The sequence below is a fragment of the Anopheles merus genome, chromosome 2R, assembly GCF_017562075.2.
Source record: "Anopheles merus strain MAF chromosome 2R, AmerM5.1, whole genome shotgun sequence".
NCBI lineage: Eukaryota > Metazoa > Arthropoda > Insecta > Diptera > Culicidae > Anopheles > Anopheles merus.
This window is the reverse complement of record NC_054082.1, coordinates 56,051,527-56,071,004: the sequence shown is the minus strand read 5'-3', so window position 1 is coordinate 56,071,004 and position 19,478 is coordinate 56,051,527. Positions and strand designations below refer to the sequence as shown.

The window sequence follows — 19,478 nt, the reverse complement described above, 5'->3', positions numbered from 1 at the left end:
ATGCACATGGTCGAGTTAGTCGTGATTGCCTTTCTTAGTGAGTGTGATGTTACTTCCTATCTTTCCGACACTTCCTACGGGTGACTGTTCCAGCGCAAATTGGTTGGCTGATGACAGTAGTGGCGGTGTCATAAAACCCGGAAGATAATCACGTGACCATTAGAGCAATACGCGCAAACACTTGCAGCGAGATTTTCTAGACTCTAGTTAGCTACTTGCAACAACTCCCTGGAGTAGAAATGTCTTAAATGTCTCTTGCACCGGGAAAATCTGCACTTATCGGGGGCACTTTTAACTGTTATGGTTATTGCTCTAGCGGCAGAAGAGTTGAAGGAAGAATCTTTCCACTGGTAGTGACAGGTGAAAGGGGATACAGATTTCAAGCGTCAAGAAATAATGAGCATTCTGCTTGCTCGGCCAGCTCTGGACGGTTGGCGTTGGGGTCTATCGATGCGGTTGTTTAATCTTCTCTCTGGTCGAGCAGAGCGCTCCCCAGGACATAGCGGCACCTAATGAGCGCCTAATTAATCAACCAAACGTGTCTCGCAAGCCGGTATGGGAACCATCTGTATCGGGCGCTTGCTGTGGTTCGTTTTACCGCATCGGAACGTCTTATCATGATCAAGGTTGAAGGTTGCTATCGAAGATTGTTGTTCCGTGCGGTCCATCAGCACTTCAACAAAACAATTAGTTCCACTCGGTGAAGCACATTACACGGTATGGCCATGGAGCACACTCACAACATTTCCCGTCAGTGGCAGCATTTCGGGCGACCAAATCAGGACGGCCCGAATGCCAGATCGCCTTTATTACCTGTAATGGTCACGCACATGCTGCTCAGGCAAGGATGCTGTTTCACGGACAGTGAAATGTTATAGACAGTGCAGTATTAGAGCAGCAGTATGAATCAATTTGCATATCTAATCAAGAAATGAGCTTTGCCGGACATTCAGACAGCTTTGGATTATCTCTCGCTTCACAGTTCGGTTGTTACCGTGTGGACAGGAAGGCAGTTTCCTGTCCTAACTGAACATATGGTGTGCGTGTGATGAACTAAAGGAAGGTCTTTGCATTGGATCGCGGTTTCACGGCCACCTCAAATAATGAACATTCGTCTTTGTCATCGCAGCGACAATACAGACGGTTTAAATTAATCTGTGAAACGTCATACGGCGATGCGCTTGGAACCGCTTTTGAAGCTAACCGTTGATTACTGTCCACGGTTATCGTGTCGTGTAAACCAACGCAAAGTAAACAGTGTTTCTTCCCTCGCCTGGCAATGCTTCGTAACCGAGGGCACCCAATAGTACGCTGTATTTCTAAGGCGTGCTGGAGTCTTGTGTAAATAATGGCAAATGATTGCGGTGTATTACGCGTTGCCTTCGATCGTAATTCTGACCGGTCCCTCTAGCTAAGGATTTAGGGATTCGACAATTTCTATGCTACCAATGCATGAATTTGATAGGGCAAAACTGTAAGCAACCGAACAAGATTTAAATAGTGCAGATGTGTGAAGTGATTTTGTGTGAAGTTATTTCATTATAAATTTACTCAAAGGTTTGGTATCAATTTTCCACCTATTTGCATAATCACTCGTTGAACGTGCAAGACCAACAATGTAGACCATATAGGAAGATACATCACTGCTACTATTGTTAGTGTCTGTAACGCACATCAGGCAGCCGTTTATAACAGAAGATTAGAATCCTGATGTGACGATGGAATGTATAGATGGCTTCGACCCTATATTTTAACGGTTAAAAGGCCGGGCAAATGATTGTAATGCTGTTCGAATCCTCGCTTTGTAGCATTGAAGGAATGGCAATGGTCGGAGAATTTCAATTCAATTAAATGAAAATTCCTTTCTTCGTCTCTTGAGTGATTTCCAATCCCATGTCTAGCTTCCTACCATTTCGATATAATATTCTCAAGTTTAAGGAGGGATTTAAAATTAAAACGTAGCATACATTATCTTTTCTAAAATCATACATACAGCCCAACATAATCATTTACCAAAAAATGAGCGATAAGTGAGGTGTTGTGTATACAATAGTTTAGTACACTACTTTGGCAACTTGCTACTACTTACCTACTATTGAAAGCGGTCAACTAGTTTCTGAAACAACCATCCGATTTTTGAAGTTACTTGTTTTATATTTTATTTGTCACACGTAGTGAGATCTACAACATACTATTTTTAAATTATTACATTTTTAGTCTTGAAAGGGGTAGGGGTTCTCAATCGCAAAGGAAAATAAAAATAATAAATAAAGTAATACCACATTCATTGCTTTTATGCTTTTATTTTACAAAGATGATGTTCTGTTTTATTTTTCGACTTACGGTTCTGGAGCCTTTAAAATTCCGAGCGTTGGTCACCGATAATTTTTGATAAGAAACGTTAATGATGATACCCACTCAAAAGGGTTGCTTTGGGTCTGCACTGGTAAAAGGTGGTTACGAAAATAAGTGAAAGAAGAAACACAATTTTAATTACATAAAAAGAAATCAACAGCTACGATGAATCCGCATTGGACAAAAAACGGTTAGCGCTATGACTACCCGTCAAAAGCGCCGTATCGAGGCAGATGGACTACGTTGTGGAAAAAATCTAAATCAAACCGGATCAGCTCATGCCCGGGAGTTTTTGCATCTAGATTTTTTATTGTCGTTGTACGTTTGGGTTCTAGCTTGTCTTGTGGCGGGGATCAGACTGCAAAACGACAGCATGCAGCATCTTTGTTTTATTCGCTGATGGCTTTATTTTAATTAAGATCATTAATTATGATTTTTAATATCAAACTTGTGCCCAAGAAATCACAGAAACCATAGCTCCATTGATGGTATAGTACTGGCGGTGTAGAACGCAAAATCGAGGGTCGTGTTTGAACGCCAGTCGTCACCCTGGCGTGAACCGATGGGCAAAAAGGATAAAAGAAGTCGCTTAAGGGTGTCAAGAATGAACCTCTCCCTTTCGTGCCTTGGATGATTTGTCGAAAGTCTTACGAAGTTGTTCGAGTGCAAGTAATTGATCTTCTGCTTGCTCTTGATGGGAACGCTCAAGAGCCCTAGGATAAGTCAGGCACAATTTTGTCTTCGTTAGTTGGATGGAAAGATGGGTGGTAATGTTGAAATATTAATTTGTTTATTTTTTAATTACTTTTATTGATATATTCCAGCGTATATAAAGGATGAATGTCATCACTGACGTGTTAAAATTATGGTAAATTAATATTATATTAGGATAAACAATAGTGGGAATCATATTTCATTAGCCATATTTTGCTTTTTATTGCGCAGAGAATGATACAGCATACAAAGTCTTAAAATAAATGTTAATGTAATTTATTTAAATTATTACTTAATTGCGTTGATTGTTGATTTGGTTGCATTATGACATTACAGTTTCTTTTACTTTCCTGTCGAATATAAATATTTTGATCTACTGGAGGATATGATTTTTATAGCATTCCTGTGATATGTTCACTATTCTAAAGGTGGAGTTGGTCACGAAGTAATGCCTCTTCCAAGTAATCGCTGTACATCAGTTTCCCAACTCAAACGCGAACATCAAAAAGACGGAACCCCGTAAGTGATCATTTTTATAAGACCAATCATTTGCTTCATGCTGTGTTTGAAAGTAACGAAACATAGTCGAGTAAAAGCTGTACAAATGGCAAAGCAATCTGCACGTATCGTGTACGGATTTGAAACGATGAACAGCAAAACTTCTGACACGTGCAGCATGATGGATAGAGAAAACAGAGAATATACGGGCGGCGTGCGGAATTTCATTCGGATTAGCGGTCAGTTGTTAGAGGGAGCACGGTTCGTCTAATGGGATGCTATACACATCTCCCAAACAGCCACCATTCGCAGGGATGGGAATGTCCATTTGTATTAGTGAATTCCAACTTTCCTTTCGTCCGCTTTCTTGCAATAGTCTAGAAACAACATACCTTGAAGGTGTATGCTCGATCTTGGTCTCGCACGAAAGTATTTAGCGAAGGTGCCGTGCGAATCGATTGATTGCACCGAGCGGAGGTACTTCATTAGGTGATTCTAATTTCACTCTGCGAGAAGGAAAGTAACACGGGGTGGTAAATATCCTACTGTCGCTTTGCCCTAGTATCCCTCGCGCTCTGAAGCATTAAGGGGAGTAGCGAAGGCAGTTGGAGCTGGGAAAAAGTTTTTGATTAATTACGGTTTCCGAAGGCCTACAGGTGCTCTGGTTGTGGGCGCAGGAGAAACAACCTGGAATCGATTACCGACCGCGTTGTTGCATGAAAATAGCAAAATGGCACACTGGAATAGAAAGTTTGTGCTACGGTCCGTTTGGATCGGGGAAAGCTGTATGAAAAACGAAAAAATAACTTCAAGCATGGAACAAAGTGATAGGATAGGCACAATCAAATATTAAAAGGTTCAAATTGTCTTCCATGCTTCCATCCCCGGATAAGGTGGATGCTAGGTCCGTTAACGGTACCAAAAAAACACGAACACAAAAGTTTGCAAAATAAAAAGCGAAAAGTGTCGTTTGTTATCGTAAAAGTTGCGTTTTTTGTTTATTGTTTGTTTCACTCGAGGAGTTTTCTGTTTGCATATAGTACAACTGCGACTTGCAAAAGGATACTCATCGGGATTCGGTTGTAAATAATGTCCTAATGCATGTTTCCCAAGCCGTTTCAATCAATTTATTACCCTTACTTAAAGTAATTTTGGTTTTTTGCTTGTATTACTCATCTTTACCATTCATTTGAATTTTGATTTTACACTAACAACAACGTTTTTGTTCGGATGTATACAACCACCATAAGTATTGCTAGTAGTTGTGCTAAGCCTCGTATGGGTGTTGCTGTACCTCCACGCAGCCGTTCACGACAAGCGTCCGATTGCTGGAATGTATCCGGGCCTAGACAGGCAGCAAACAAGAGTCCGTGTCCGATGACGTGCTGCTCGTACAGTCCACTAAAAATATGTGCCCACGGACCCTTGGCAAATACGGCTACATCGTCTCCACCGTGGGTTTCATCCTCGTAGGGAACAGCGGCCGGATATGTAAAGTCGGGGTCGTGGAATCGGTCTCGCATGTCGTCGGGATTCCTGCGGCCCCCATTTTCATAGAAATGATCCGCATAACTTGGTCCGTTCGCGTAAGTTAGCGTGAAGAACGGCATCCGGTCGAAGCGCGAAAAATCTCCGGTCGAGAGGATATCGTTACCTCTCACCGGATATCCTCCGATCGTGAATGTATGCGAGTGATCGGCTGTCACCAGTACCAGTGTTTCCTGGACGCTTTCATCCAGCTGTCGAACAGCACTCTCGACGGCCCGATGTAGCTCTACTGTCTCATCCAATGCTAGCTTTGCCAAATTATCATGATGAGCGTGATCAATTCGTCCACCTATTATCCGAGGAAAAAAGGCAAAAAGGCAAAGAATCGGTAACTCCAAGGACTATGAACAAGCATATCATCTGCTGGTAGCAAGTGAAGCACAACAATGCGAGATCGAATCGTTAGGACTTTGACGCAACTGACGTGAATCACTTCTAAAACAATACCATAGTACTAACTTCCTGCAGCACGTACTGACGACGCTGGTGGTACATGAGGTTTGAAAAATTGAATCACTGCACCATTGCGAACCTCGATTACAAGAAAGGGTGGATTTTGTAGAAGTTGATGTGGTGAGGATTTGTGTGGGAACTAGTTACGGATGAATTCTGCATCAATCACGTCAACACGTCATCTTCTCGTTCTCATCGTCAGCGATGGGAACCAGCTGAGCACGTAAATGGGCGAGACGGAAATAAAACGCCATGAGGATTTTGAGCAACGCGGCCGAATGGAAATGTTCAAATGGTTTGGTTGAAAGCCAAATTCTCGGATAAGCGTAGGCCATCAAGGAAATTTACTGTTCTAGATGCAATATGTAATGTCAAACAGGGCTACGTCTATTTAGTATGAATGCTTGTAAAAGTTTTTAAAGTATGAAGAAATGCAATGTTTTTTTTTAATTCAACTGTACGTCGCCTTGGGTTTTTGTCCGGTTCCAGTCGTCAACTCCCCCGACCAAACAACATGCCCGTCAAGGGTTCAAGTCTCGAGTGGACCGTAGGACTGAATATTTTGGTATGGATAAATCAATAGGTCCACTGAAAGTCAAGCCCACTAGTGGTATAGACAGGCCTTGGCCGAAAACAGTTGTTGTGCCAAAAGAAGAAGAATGTTTTTTAAAGAAGTTTTTTTTCGACATACTTAGAAATTCGAGATACGCGTTTTCCTCTCGGTACGCATAAATAGTGCATCTCGGGAACAGCCGTTTTATCATAAAAGGTATGAGACATTATATGAAATATTGTCGTTTCATCAGGTATCAAGAGGCAGTAGGCAGTTTAACATTATGTTACTTCTATACATGTTTGAAATAATGTTTTGGCAATGAAAATCGAATGGCTGTACATACCTTCTACTAGTAGTACGTATCCACGGTCATTGCGTCGGAGAATTTCCAAAGCTTTAATTGTCATTTCCTGCAACGATGGTTCACGTTGCGCATCTGCCAACATCCTATAAGACATGTGGTTTCCGCTAAACAAACCGAACAATCGATCCACCAGCTCGGGTCGGATGGCCATGAGTCCAGTCTGAGGAACATTTCGATGAGGTGATCAATTTTGCAGCGATTCTCATGGGCCTGTACTTACCTGGTCGTGAACAAACTGGGCCTGCAACTCACGAGCGACTGCATCGTTGATCCACTCATCGACGAGATTGCGACCATCAGTGCGTCTTCCCGGTTCGCCATTTCGGTCCAACGTTCCGGTTGGATAGAAATGTCTTGATCCACCTCCAAGGGCTACAGTAAGGTTCGTCCCGATGTCGCCGTGAACCAATTGCGTTGCAATGTCTACACAGCCCGGGGGTAATTCCGTATCATCTTCCCAGTATCGCGCCCCGGAGACGGCGTACGCAACGGCCGGCGTTGCATGGGTGATTCGTGTGTTTGTGACGATCCCCGTCGAGCGACCATCCTCTTGGGCGTACTTCAGTATCGATGTCAAACGGTTCGACTCCTGCAAGCTGAGTGGACAGTTTCTTAGCGGCACATGACCACTGACCCCGATAGTGCCATAATTGTTCTTCACTCCCGTCAGGATGGCGGCGGCCGTACAAGCTGAATCCGATACCTGGTAGTTAATGCAGTATGTCTTCGCCAGTCCCGTGTGGGGAAAGGTTTCGAACGAAAGTTCCAGTTCCTCGCCCCCCAAATACATGCGGGTGGCAGCGAGTGTTGGTATTGACAATCCATCGCCGAGAAAGATGATAACGTTTTTGGCCACGTTTATGTTTTGCTCGTTCAGTTCCAGTTGACGTCGTAGTCGAGCCTGTCCACTGGTCAACCAATATTCGCGGTCCTTTTCTTTGGTGGGAGCTGTTGGGGGTACCCAGTCAGGGTTATCCATCGGATGGGTTGGTCCCAAATTAGGGACTGTTACAAAGTTAGACAATGGGTTGCCGATCACACCATTCACCGTGACATGCACAGAAACCGTAATGACCAACAGCACACAAATGAGACCCATTATTACGATACCACAATCACCGCGTAACTGACACAAACTTCTTGACTCTGGGTGTTTGTGACTACGGGTGCGTTAGTCAATTTCCGTCTGGTCCGCAACTAATTGAGTCTAATCCGATCCATCGAAAGATAAGATCGTGTGCTCTTATCTACATGTTGAAGATGGGTTTAGATAGAAAGATGGTATCTGAGTAAGAAAAATGCACCCCAGTATAATATTAAACCCAAATATCTAAAATGCTTGATATTTCGGCGTTGCTTATCGATAAATGTCTTTAATATCGTTTTTTTGTCTTTTTTATTCGTAGATGACCGTATCGAATGCAACACACGTAACGTTACGAAATGTGGGGTTTAATTTATCGGGTAATTTCACGTGCGAAGTTACAGCGGATGCACCTTCATTCTACACGGGCGTTGCAACAAATGTGTTAACGGTAGTAGGTAAGTGGCTTTGGGTAATTATCGTATGAATTGATGTGGGGTTTAACATTTAACCGTATCTTGGATAACAAACTGCACAATTCTGTGTTCAATTCACATCACGAAAAGGTAAAATCTGAAGGATACAGATTATCTGCTACAAATTAATCTTTCAGTTATCATTATCATATGATCATTTTTGCACTTGTATAATTCCGTTTTAGTTAGTGAAGTAGTAGTAGTAGTAGCTGAAGTAGTCAGTATACATTTAAGCACAAGTGGTAATATTTGGCTCAATCGTGTTCATTTTGTCTCATGAACGTTGTTAAAACTTAGCATGTAAATTTTTTATATATCAAAATAGTATTTTTAATGTTTTAATATACGGCCCATTCCCGAGATTCGAAATCTTTTAAGGATTGGGTGCAATCTTCGATGAAAAGCTGTTCAGCTAGCTTTATTGGCCTTAGCTACATATGATCATTACACTTACAGTCCTTTTACATTTCCAAATTCGAATTTATAAGACTACGGTTTTACAATGCATCTATTTTTAGACCATCACTTCAATCGGTGGTAACTTAAAACGTAACAAATTTTAATGTTAAAAACAAAATCCAAACATGAGGGCCTTTCTTTAGCCGTCCTTGTCTGTTATGAACAAATCTTTTTACACATTTTTATTGCAAACATAAAAATAAATTAACATTTAATGGAAATGAACTCCTTGAAATGACCATAATTACAATTCAAAACATGCATAATCCATCCGGCGGTATGATTCAATCGTTCCAGGTTAGGACATGAGATGTGCGGTGGCGAATCTAACGGAATGCAGTCGGTAAATGGAGTCTCGAAGATTGTAAAAGTAGTTTCAATGTTTGGTAAAAAAAGTGATGCAACATTATGGCTTATCTCATTCCAAGTCTGATGTTGAAAACCGGAAAACTTTGTTGAAATTCGTTTGACACATGTTTTTGCTGTAGGTTAAAACATACTTTATTAAATTCGAAGTGACCACGTAACAAAAGAGTCGCTACTTCTGCGCTAGATTCTTTTATAACCTCTCGCTTTCTCGATTGGTTTGACGGTGATTGTCCCTATTCTTTCTGCCTTTGTTCTTATGTCGCCCTCTATCTGACCGGTTGTCGTATTAGATTAAATGAACCGTTGATTGTTATCAACAACTAGTAAAATGGTTGCTAGGAGCAGAATTGAGCAGAATTAACAGTGCTTTTCATTTAAAACCCAACACACCTAAAAATATATTCCACATGCCTTCATTTTTAATCTATTTTCTTACGAAGAATGTATTGATTCGATTTTTTAGTTAATTTGTAAATTTTGTAAATCTTTGCAGTTTTCATGTGTTCAGTGTTCTGGGAAGATGCCGATAGTCTGTATCGTGTTTCTTACTGTTAAGTTAAGTTGCTCTGCAAACAGCGTGAAACGCATTCCAATTTTATTTATTTGTGAGCGCGATAGAGCGTGCTGGAAGAAAAGAACCGCGGGATAACTTTTAATTGCATTCTTGGCTCATTTCATGTTGTTCGATTGGGCATCTCTCTTTACCCATGGGATGCAGCTGGAGCGAGCGAATAATTGTATGAAATAGATCAGACAACAAAGTGTAATTTAATTTCCTTAACATCGATTTATTTGAAGCACACCTTTACCGGACTTCCACTGGGGCAAAAGTTGGAGTGGCGTTTAATTGAAGAAGGGAAATGACTGCAGAATTTCAGTACTATCACGTCTTTGACGAAGTGAGCATAAAGAAACAGTGTCTGAATGTGAGTGTATGTGTGTTATGAAAGTGTGTGCGTTTAGAGCGACCAACCTGCAGCATATTTACTTTACGACTTGAAATGTTCCATTAATAAATTTCTCCCACGATCTACGCTTTTGTTGGTGCTAGAAGGATACCAGCAATGCATCAATTTGAATGACTCGCATCTGGACGGAGTTATACATTCTTAAACTACCGAACAAGATAAAGATAAAAAAAAGTCTTGTGCTGTTACAGTCCATCTTTATCAACGATGCTTTTTCATGCTACACCATATAATGTCGAAATGTAAAATCAGTGATGTTTAGTGTTGTAATGTAGAGAAAAAATATGTATACATTCAAATAAGCCTCACAAGCTACGTCTAGCCAAGGTACGTCTTGCGTATTATCGGCGATGGCATAACACAATGGAATATAACTTAGCTGTAAGATATTGGATCCATCTGTTGCCATCTTCAAATTGAAGAAATCTTTTTTTTTTTTGGCAAAAGATTGTCATGTACTGCATCTGCACTGCAGTGGAAGTCAGTAGGACGGAAAGAGAAAGTGGAAGGGCAGGCACAAAAGGGAGTGCATCTTCCTTACTTAATAAATTGCCTTCGTTTGGTGCAGGATTTGAAGACCGCGCAACCGGCATGGCTTTCTACAGGGCGAACGATTCAGATCTGAGAGATCATTTCGTTGACGTCGAGACCTGAACACCGGAACAGGAAGACACATCATTCATGAGATTCGCTCTAAAATAGCACGTACCGACACGGCTGCTCGGCTTACTTTGCCGACTGCCATCATATTTCATCGGGGATGGGATTTCATAAGGATTGGGCGATGCTTGCAGTGCTTCGAATGCATCCATCCAGCACTGACCGACGAACTGTTTCATCGTAAAATGATTTGATACGTTGACAGCGTCGGCGATAAGGGCGGAATCGGTCGTACATTTCAATTTATCGTTCACCGCTCGAACGATGGCGGAAAGGCTCGGTTCTTGTAGCCTTGCCGGCTTTTCGACGTTGAAAGGCACAGAAAACGGCCGCGACACAAATGTAGTTTTAATCGTCATCGTTAATTTATCCACAGCAGCATAACTGATTATCTTATACGTCCCGTGTTTTCACCAGTATCATAATTAGTTTGCATTCGCAGTACAGGGTGGTAGTTAAAGTGAAAAGGGGTTCACCATTTTCAGGATTGTGTATAGTTTAACTATTGTTTAATTGACACTCTTTATCGTATAGTTCTACATCAAATACAGTTGCAGTTGCACTAAAAAGTTGAACGCTTTTTAGTTGTTACCGTGCGGACAGACCAGGTGAAATGTGCAGCGAAATATCTGACAGCTAAAGCTAAAGGGTTGGAGGAGATACGACACCCGCTTTCGATAATAACTCAAAAAATATATCTTCTTAAGCGGAACATTTACAAATAGGAAGGAATGTTGAACTTATGACTGAAAATTAACGAAATGCTTGATATTGAAGTTCTTTGATGGATTTAGTTGCGTTTTTGTACATATTTTTTGTATACATTTCATATCAGCTAGTTACTGTGATGCGTTAGCTGTCAGATATTTTATCTGTCACATAGTTCATTTCGCTGTATATTTCACCTCATCAGGCCGTATGCTTTTTAATTGAACGCTCGATAGTAGGCTGACAGCTGTTATCGATAGTTCGATTCGATATCAGCTCGATAGCAGGTGTGTTCGAAAATTTTAAAAAAATCTCATGGCCTATTGCGAAAATTTTAAAATCTTGGAAACATGGAAAAACGTGCCTACTAAAAATTACAGTTCACGCTCGGTAGTTCGCACCTTTTTAATCCGCACGCTTGATAATCCGCACCCAAGTGTATGAAGATCAGGTGGTCTCATAGCCTGTTTTTATAGCAAAAGTTGGACGTCACTTTTAGACAGCATGGGTGAAAACATTTCCCCAAACAAGCTTTATGACGACTTGCCAAATACACAAACAATCTTAGAATCTTCGTTATTTGCACTGAAATACTTTAAAAAGCACTCAAAATAATTCTTTTTGTAAGCTAAACCAAATCTGAACTAATTAAAATCCATTTTTGGATCAAAATAATGTCGTCGATGAGGACACCAATGTGTACTACGTATGTGTTGCTAAGAACAAAGCGAACCGTTCCTATGGAAATTCATTTCACCCATTCTGTCAAAAGGAGCTTTTTTTATTCCGAAATTAGTTGTCAATTTGTATGGGACGAGACCACCTGGTCTTCATACACTTTGATCCGCACCTCCACAATCCGCACTTTTGACAACCAAATGAGATGAATTAGTATTCGATCAAAATGATGAAATATGACTAAAAAGATAAATAATTTTCTATTTTTTAAATTATATGCTTTCTTTGGACAATATTAAAATGTCTATAATGTATGTATGTAATAATTACCTCATAAATCGAGACAAAAAAAAAATCTTTAAAAAAACACATCAAACCTCATTCGAAAATGCGCACTCAATGAAGCACTTATAATGTTTGCCATGTTTTTATAGTTAACATTCTGTTTTCACCATTCGCAACCTAAATGACTTGAACAATCGATGTCATATTACTTGATACGTGATATGCATTAGCAAGGTTTAGCAACAATAATTCATAATCGTAATCGATTGTCGTACAGCGGGTTGCGTAAAAAGTAAATTTCGATTAGTTAGCTGCGTACACATGACATGGTTGATGTCTCTAACTACATCCATACATGGAATAGAAAGTAGAAACAAAGTAGTTCAGTTTTTGCAGTGCAGCACTGTACAATGTTGCTTTGGGTTGAACATCGGTAGTAGTCGAAGTTATTTACTGCTAAACAGGGCACATACCTTACCGATAAAACATGTCTGGTTGTTTATTCAATATTGATGGTGGATATCTGGAAGCTTTGTGCCGTGGTTTCAAATCTAGCATCTTGAAGCAGTCTGATTATTTGAATTTGATACAGTGTGAAACACTCGAAGATTTGAAGCTTCAACTACAAAGCACTGAGTATGGACCGTTTTTAGCGAACGAAACTTCCCCAATTACGGTGTCTATAATCGACCAAAGGCTGCGTGAAACATTGGTTGTCGAATTCTCATATCTTCGGAATCAAGCGGTTCAGCCATTGGCGGAGTTTCTGGACTTTATCACATACAGCTACATGATCGACAACACGATCTTGCTCATTACGGGTATGTTGCACAAGCGTCCAGTGCTAGATGTAATCGCAATGTGCAACCCACTTGGCCTGTTTGAACAAATGGAAGCTATTAATATGACATTAGCCCCATCTGATCTCTACAATGCAATTCTGATCGATTCTCCGCTGGCTCCGTTTTTTGTCAATTGTTGCTCGGAGCAGGATATGGATGAACTGAATATCGAAATTTTACGCAACACTCTGTATAAAACATATTTGGAGAAGTTCTATAACTTGTGCAAAGAAATTGGAGGAGCTACTGAAAATGTTATGTGTGAAATACTGGCATTTGAAGCTGATCGTCGTGCCATCATTATAACCATCAACGCACTTGGAACGGCACTTCCCAAAGAAGAGTATGTGCATCTTTATCCATGCTGTGGTCGTTTATATCCAGAAGGTTTGTTGGCATTGGGACGCGCGTCTGATTACGACCAAGTACGGTTGGTTGCCTCGCGTTATGCCGAGTATAGAACGCTGTTCGAAGACCTAAACAATCTCGATGGATGGTCCTTGGAAGACAAATTTTCCTGTTACGAAGCTAAGCTCCACACGCGCAGCTTTATGCAGCAGTTTCATTTTGGTGTATTTTATTCATACATAAAACTAAAAGAGCAAGAATTTCGTAACATCATATGGATAGCAGAATGTATCGTGCAGAATCAACGCAACAAGATAAGGAATTATATTTCTTTATTATAAACATGTGAGATACACCTTTAAAAACGTCGTCATGGAAATACATTCTATGCTCAAATATTTGTACTAATTTTATGTCGTCCCTGTAATTTATAATCCTGTAATTTTATGTTATCCCTGTGGTAATAATGTTACATATTTGCTATATCGCTGTGTGTTTTTCGTGTATACTTTTTCAGTTAATTTGTTAGTTTTTATTACCACCCCGATATGTGTTTCTTAATATTTCTGTATTTTTTTTTACTATTTTGTTGTTTTTCGGTTTCCTACTAATCATAATTTGTTTGTTTTTTGCTTCTTTCAGCTAGCACGCCATACGTGTATATGTTCGGTAGTGCCATTTAATAAACTCACATTCACTTTCATTCAATTACATTGAATTTTGATGTGAAAACGGGGAGCTGAAAATTACAAACAATTGAACCTCGGCAGTCAAAAACTGCATAAGTGGTCCATGGGTGTTTCCGGAAACTACAGCATTACAGCAGCTAACTTCCGCTCCATGGGTCAGAATTTTAAATCATGCTATGCATTGCATCCGACAACATCATTAAACTCTTGTTGTATTGTTCACTTTTGAGTGTATGCCATATTTTAATGGTTGCTGCACTGCTGTCTTTCTTTTTTTTAGCTGGACGGTTTTATATATACTCCACAGTTCAGGTATCCTTTGTTTTCTGTCCTTCATGAGTGACCGCCGAATGTTGTTTCAAACAATGCCACATGACCATTTGTCCGTACCAGTATTTATATTCAGAAGAAGGTCTAGAAAAATATGGTGAGATGTATGCCTGTTTTCGTTTGACAAGCCGTTAAAAGTATCATAGTAATTGGTGCGTTCGATGGACCTTGGTAGAATTTAGTTGATGAATAGAAATACCAATACCATGAAATATAGTCTGATAAAACAAACAAACAAAAACATTTTCATTGTACATTTTTTGTTAGATTTTGTACTAGTACTAGTCTTTAGATAGAGAACCACCATTAACGCCGTACAAACTCTCAAGTTGGTCACGCTGATGATGCCTTAGCAAGTGCTCCAAAATATGTACGTTAAGTAATTCACATGAACGGTGCTGCAGGGTGAAAAATGGAAAATGTCATCCTCAAGTGAATAATGATGTGATAAATGTGGTATGTATTGTGTATCATAAATGGTATGTGCGTGACGATAATATATATCTTCAGCAGTCTGGCTTTGCACAAAAGATTTTGCATTCTTTATCACTCGGTTGTTCATTTTTGTGTATTGCAACAACGCTTTGAAGCAGTAAAAAAAACGTATCACCTCCCTTTGAAAACAATACTTCCTATGGCATAAAATCATCGTTTAATAGATGTGGAAGCATGATAAATTTTTTTCGGGGAAATGTGCCTAGGCAAGATTGAAAGTAGATCACCATATGTTTGAAATCCACTCAGATTTTAGTTAAATCACTCGATGCGCGGGCATAGAGTTTCTTGAAAATTTCGCGGATATATCAAACCTTGTTGGTCTACGGCACGTTGTGCCAAATATGTGAGAAACGTATCACGAACGGTCCCATCCAAAGGGCTACCGATACCTGGTATTGGAGATATTTTGCATTTATATGTAATGCGCTGATCATCCGTTGGAACAAGAGGTATTTTCCGCTGCACGCAGGCTATTTCGATTGGATCAGTCTGTGTAATCCCTTCACAGACAATGGGCAACAGTGTATCCATGGAGGGTGTTGGTAAAATTGCACTCAGCTCTACACTTTCAGATTTTTCTTTTGTTTCTTCAGAGGGTTCTTCTATTGGCGGTGGTGCTACTAGACCTAATATCATGCTGTCCGAAATTTTAGCCTCAAGCAGATTTCCATCCACTTCGATTCCGCTTTCTCCAAAGATGCTAAATATTTCCTTCTGTTGTGGTTCATTGTCGTTGTCCTGCAAGGCACGCTTGAAGCTTTCACTTACAAAAAAGTTGTACAGCTCATTTATGTCTTTCACTTCTAGTTCACGGCTTTCCGCTTCTTTTAGAAATGACTGTAATTTTTCATGATCAGCGGGAGCAAGAAAATCTTCGTTTGAGTTGGATTTTTCCTCCAAGAAATTAGCTATCGAGCCTAATGAAAGCTCACACTCTCCGTCGATAATTGCTTGATCGATGGAGCAGACGACCTTCGAGAGAATTTCGTTTGTAATGAAAGCTGCAGAATGAGAGCTGACGCTCATCCTGGCCCGTAGTGTTACCGGTAGAGAGAAGCTAGATTTACGACGGCCGTGTGCAAAAGTGGCAGTTGGATCCAATTCCAACGTGTCCTCGAAAATGTTTTCCATCGAATATGCTGATACGGAGTCGTCCGAGAGAGAGGTAGAGGATTGCTCAACGTAATTGAACGATTTGGAACGAGAGCAGTCTTGAGAGAACAGATACAACAATAACCATGGTGGGCCCATTTCCTTCAGCAGCTCATGTCGTTCCTGTTCCTTCAGTTTGTTGTATTCTTCTTCACTGATCGAGACCTTGAGTTCTTCTATTTGTTTCGAACGTTCACGCGTACGCTCTAGAGCAGCCTTGGACAGGGTACTCTCACTGACCATCGAAATGGCCCCATCGCCACGAAGTCGCTTCAGCAAAACTATGACACTGTTAAAGTCTGGTGCCCTGCGGAGAGATTCATGTGCATCGGTGTCATCGCCGAAAAACTTAAAATCAGATTCCAGCCTCGAGGGAGCAACCGAAGGTTCCGAAAGTTGGTCGTTGTCGTCAGTGTTGATATTTCCGGACAGAGCAAAATGATGCTGCTTGGTTTCATGCTGCAATCAAAAAGTTAAACAGACATCACAATACATGGAAAGGTCACCTAAGAAGCCTCTCACCTCTAGTGTGGAACGGTACTTGTCAATAATGGCATTTTTAAATGAAATTGTTGACAAAACTTTCGGAAGTGCGGGCGGCAACTGTTCCTCTTCCAATGCCCCAGTATCTTCGTCCCTGTGTGTTCATACATTCCACGAGACATTCCCCAATGACAATGTGAGCAAAGAGTTCGAGATACAGTTTCAGAAGCAGGTTTTGGGTAACAACGTTATTGCATACTACAGCTTTAATCACTGCAGTGGTAACATAACTTACAGAACTTTCCTTCCGTTGACAAACTTTTGCACGGAGCTGCAGTCCAAATCGGCCAGCGCAAGAAAGCACTCTCGGAACATCCAAAACGGTATCGATGCTGCACCTCCATCTGGATCTTCGGTTAACATTTCACAGATCATTTCTGTGGTTTTCGTAAAGTTCTGAGAATTAGTTTGTGCGAAGGATGCGAATCATATAGACTTCAGAATTAGTGAAAATTGTGTGGGAAATAGTAACAGTCTCACGGTGAAGCGTAGATAATTAAATGAGATCGGTATTATTAAAGGAGCATCATTATCGTATCAACTCCATTCGTAACCACCGACCGCTACTTACTTTACACAGTTGACCGATGAAAATGGCAATAATCTTCAGCCAATGTAGTTGGGACCAATTCAACATCCGAAGTAGTGACAGAACATTTAATAAGTCTTCCTTTCTCCGCGTGTTAGGGAAGTCCGCACGATTCCCAATGGTGGATGAATTTTATCCCAGATGTTCATAGAGTATATAGAAATATAATGTTAGAAAAATGTAAAACAGTATTCAACACATCGACCGACAAGCTGTATCGTTGTTAAACATGGACATATGAGATCAAACACAACGAATACACATAAATGGTTTGGTGGATGTGTGTGTGTGTGTGTGCATTGACATGTTTCGAGCTTACAAAATTACTAATAAAACAACGTTTCTTACTTCCGGCAGACATAAACCTTCCCACTTCTCCAGAAGGATCTTCTTGTGTACGTAATAACCTTTCCCAAGCTGCGTAGAAGTTCTCAATGAAACGCCAGCCGGGCAATGGCAAACACACGGAAACGTGGAGCATGAGAAGAGAAAAGAAAAATGAATAATGTGAGAACCTTGTAGAAGATGATAAAAGCCTGCTAGTATTCGAGTCCTGAGCTTTGCGAATGGGAAATAAACAGGAGAAACAAGTAAAGTGGTGCGATTTTGCATTTTGTTTGCATAGTGCTCTACATACTTCGACCAGCGTTGGCCAAGTATGCAGCGTAAATCGTTTTCAGAGAATTGTAATGAATTAGTAGTAGTCGTAGTATTTGTGAATCAACACACTTCTCTCACGGAAGTATGATCTCCACCACTTGCCTGTCTGGTAGAAATGCGAGGTGTGAAAATCTAGTGGAGGATGTTCCTGCCTGGAGTGTATAAAAACTAAATCGTGCATATAATTTATTGCTATGACACTATGTAAACTATCGTGGTAATGCACTGCAATCGAAACAGTAGTTAAAACTGGTTCATTAAAGGGTTCAATTGAAATAAATGGCACTTTTCTGAAGCTTTTCGTAACGAACAAATTTGATTTTCCGGTAAAATTTTCGATTAAAAAATCAGGAATATGGACGCTCTGATAGCATCCATCAAGTTTGTTTGTTTTGGGAGTTGGTTTTATTTATACTCAAAAGAACTTGTAAGTTTCATACATTTGGTTCCGGGTTGTATGTTGGATAGTTATTGTTTTCACTAAATTAGTTACTTTTGTCTTGTGTTGACAAAAACAATGGTTCTTTCCAAAGTGTGTTACAATGTGTCTTTAGCTGATAGCGTGTATTATAATTTGTTATGTATAGCAGACATGCTACAAGATTGAATGTTTGATTTAAAAAAAGTTTATCCATTTCTAATTGAAATAAATAATAACTTCAAATGAAGGCAACTAGTTTACGATGCGCTTGAATTTTTAATTTTTTTGTACAAGTATAAGCGACCATTGAGCTAATTTTCATTTTCATTAAACTATCGACATGTATGAAGTAGAAACACATGCTCACCTGATCAATTAATACTCGAACAATGCCAGTGGTTAGTTGTCTAAAGCGTCCTGCTGGCTCGTAGCGTGATTTAACCGGGGGCTGCACATTGAGTGCCAAACTACGGAAATATGCTGCGGACCACCGTAACAAATCAAACGGCTGCGTTCGTATTACCGCTATAGGTGTAAGCACAGACAAATACACACAAACATATTAGGTTCCGTTTCTGGGCGGCAGTGTAAAGAAAAAAAATTTAACAAACCTTTCGCATACTGCTTTAGGGTGATGTGGAAATTTTCTGGTATCACGATCTGTTCAGGACAGTAAATTTCTTGCAAAAGCACCATCTTCGCCATAGAGTAGAAGAAATAACACTGTGAATGACCAAACGTACAGTTCTCCTATAACATACTGAAAACAAACAATGCTTTTGTGTTTTTCTTCTACGCAGTTGTGACACTGCCTACTCGTTGTGAACCACCGTTTGTTATGCACCCAAAATAAATTCTCGTTGCTACGGGATACAGCGTTCTTTCATTCATTTTCTGCGCCATCGTTGTAGAGGGGGTTTTTTACTAGTTTTGACGTTTATTTATGTTTGGTATCGTGGGACGCCTCATTCCAGAACTACCTCATTCTCCACCAACCCTATGGACGGAACACACCAAATACGATCCGGGCGATATTCTTCGAGCTAACTGTTCTACACCACCGTCGAAGCCAGGGGCCACGATAACGTTTCTACTGAACAGTATGACGGTAAGTTCTATACAATCAAGAGTCATTTCTAAGTTTCTCTTACATTCATGACTGAATAAAAATCTTACAAAATATAAACACAGGTTTAGGCAGTGGTTAATATTTCAATTACCTTATTTTAAT

General features: G+C 40.3%; 4 protein-coding genes across 4 annotated transcripts in view; 2 read left to right on the top strand and 2 right to left on the bottom strand.

Annotated features, from left to right (window-relative positions):
• The window catches only part of LOC121590576, a 139,548-nt gene that overhangs the window by 48,348 nt on the left and 71,722 nt on the right, over positions 1 to 19,478 (top strand). Inside the window, exons 4-5 of the mRNA XM_041910367.1 lie at positions 7,895 to 8,030; positions 19,222 to 19,355. Coding sequence (XP_041766301.1) covers positions 7,895 to 8,030; positions 19,222 to 19,355 — 270 coding nt within the window. The remainder of the gene's footprint in view (positions 1 to 7,894; positions 8,031 to 19,221; positions 19,356 to 19,478) is intronic.
• On the bottom strand, positions 3,389 to 7,619 carry LOC121590574 (alkaline phosphatase-like). Its single transcript, XM_041910364.1, has 3 exons — positions 6,709 to 7,619; positions 6,468 to 6,648; positions 3,389 to 5,404 (listed from the first exon to the last, which is right to left on the bottom strand). The coding sequence occupies exons 1-3, from the start codon at positions 7,585 to 7,587 to the stop codon at positions 4,770 to 4,772; spliced, it is 1,695 nt and encodes a 564-aa protein (XP_041766298.1). The 5' UTR covers positions 7,588 to 7,619; the 3' UTR covers positions 3,389 to 4,769.
• LOC121590575 (V-type proton ATPase subunit d-like) lies at positions 12,531 to 13,848 on the top strand. Its single transcript, XM_041910365.1, has one exon. The coding sequence runs from the start codon at positions 12,663 to 12,665 to the stop codon at positions 13,704 to 13,706; it is 1,044 nt and encodes a 347-aa protein (XP_041766299.1). The 5' UTR covers positions 12,531 to 12,662; the 3' UTR covers positions 13,707 to 13,848.
• LOC121590573 lies at positions 14,504 to 19,075 on the bottom strand. The gene is made up of 7 exons (XM_041910363.1): positions 18,859 to 19,075; positions 18,615 to 18,772; positions 17,515 to 17,583; positions 17,149 to 17,247; positions 16,813 to 16,973; positions 16,557 to 16,671; positions 14,504 to 16,493 (listed from the first exon to the last, which is right to left on the bottom strand). Exons 1-7 carry the CDS (start codon positions 18,950 to 18,952, stop codon positions 15,141 to 15,143), a joined length of 2,049 nt encoding a protein of 682 aa, XP_041766297.1. The 5' UTR covers positions 18,953 to 19,075; the 3' UTR covers positions 14,504 to 15,140.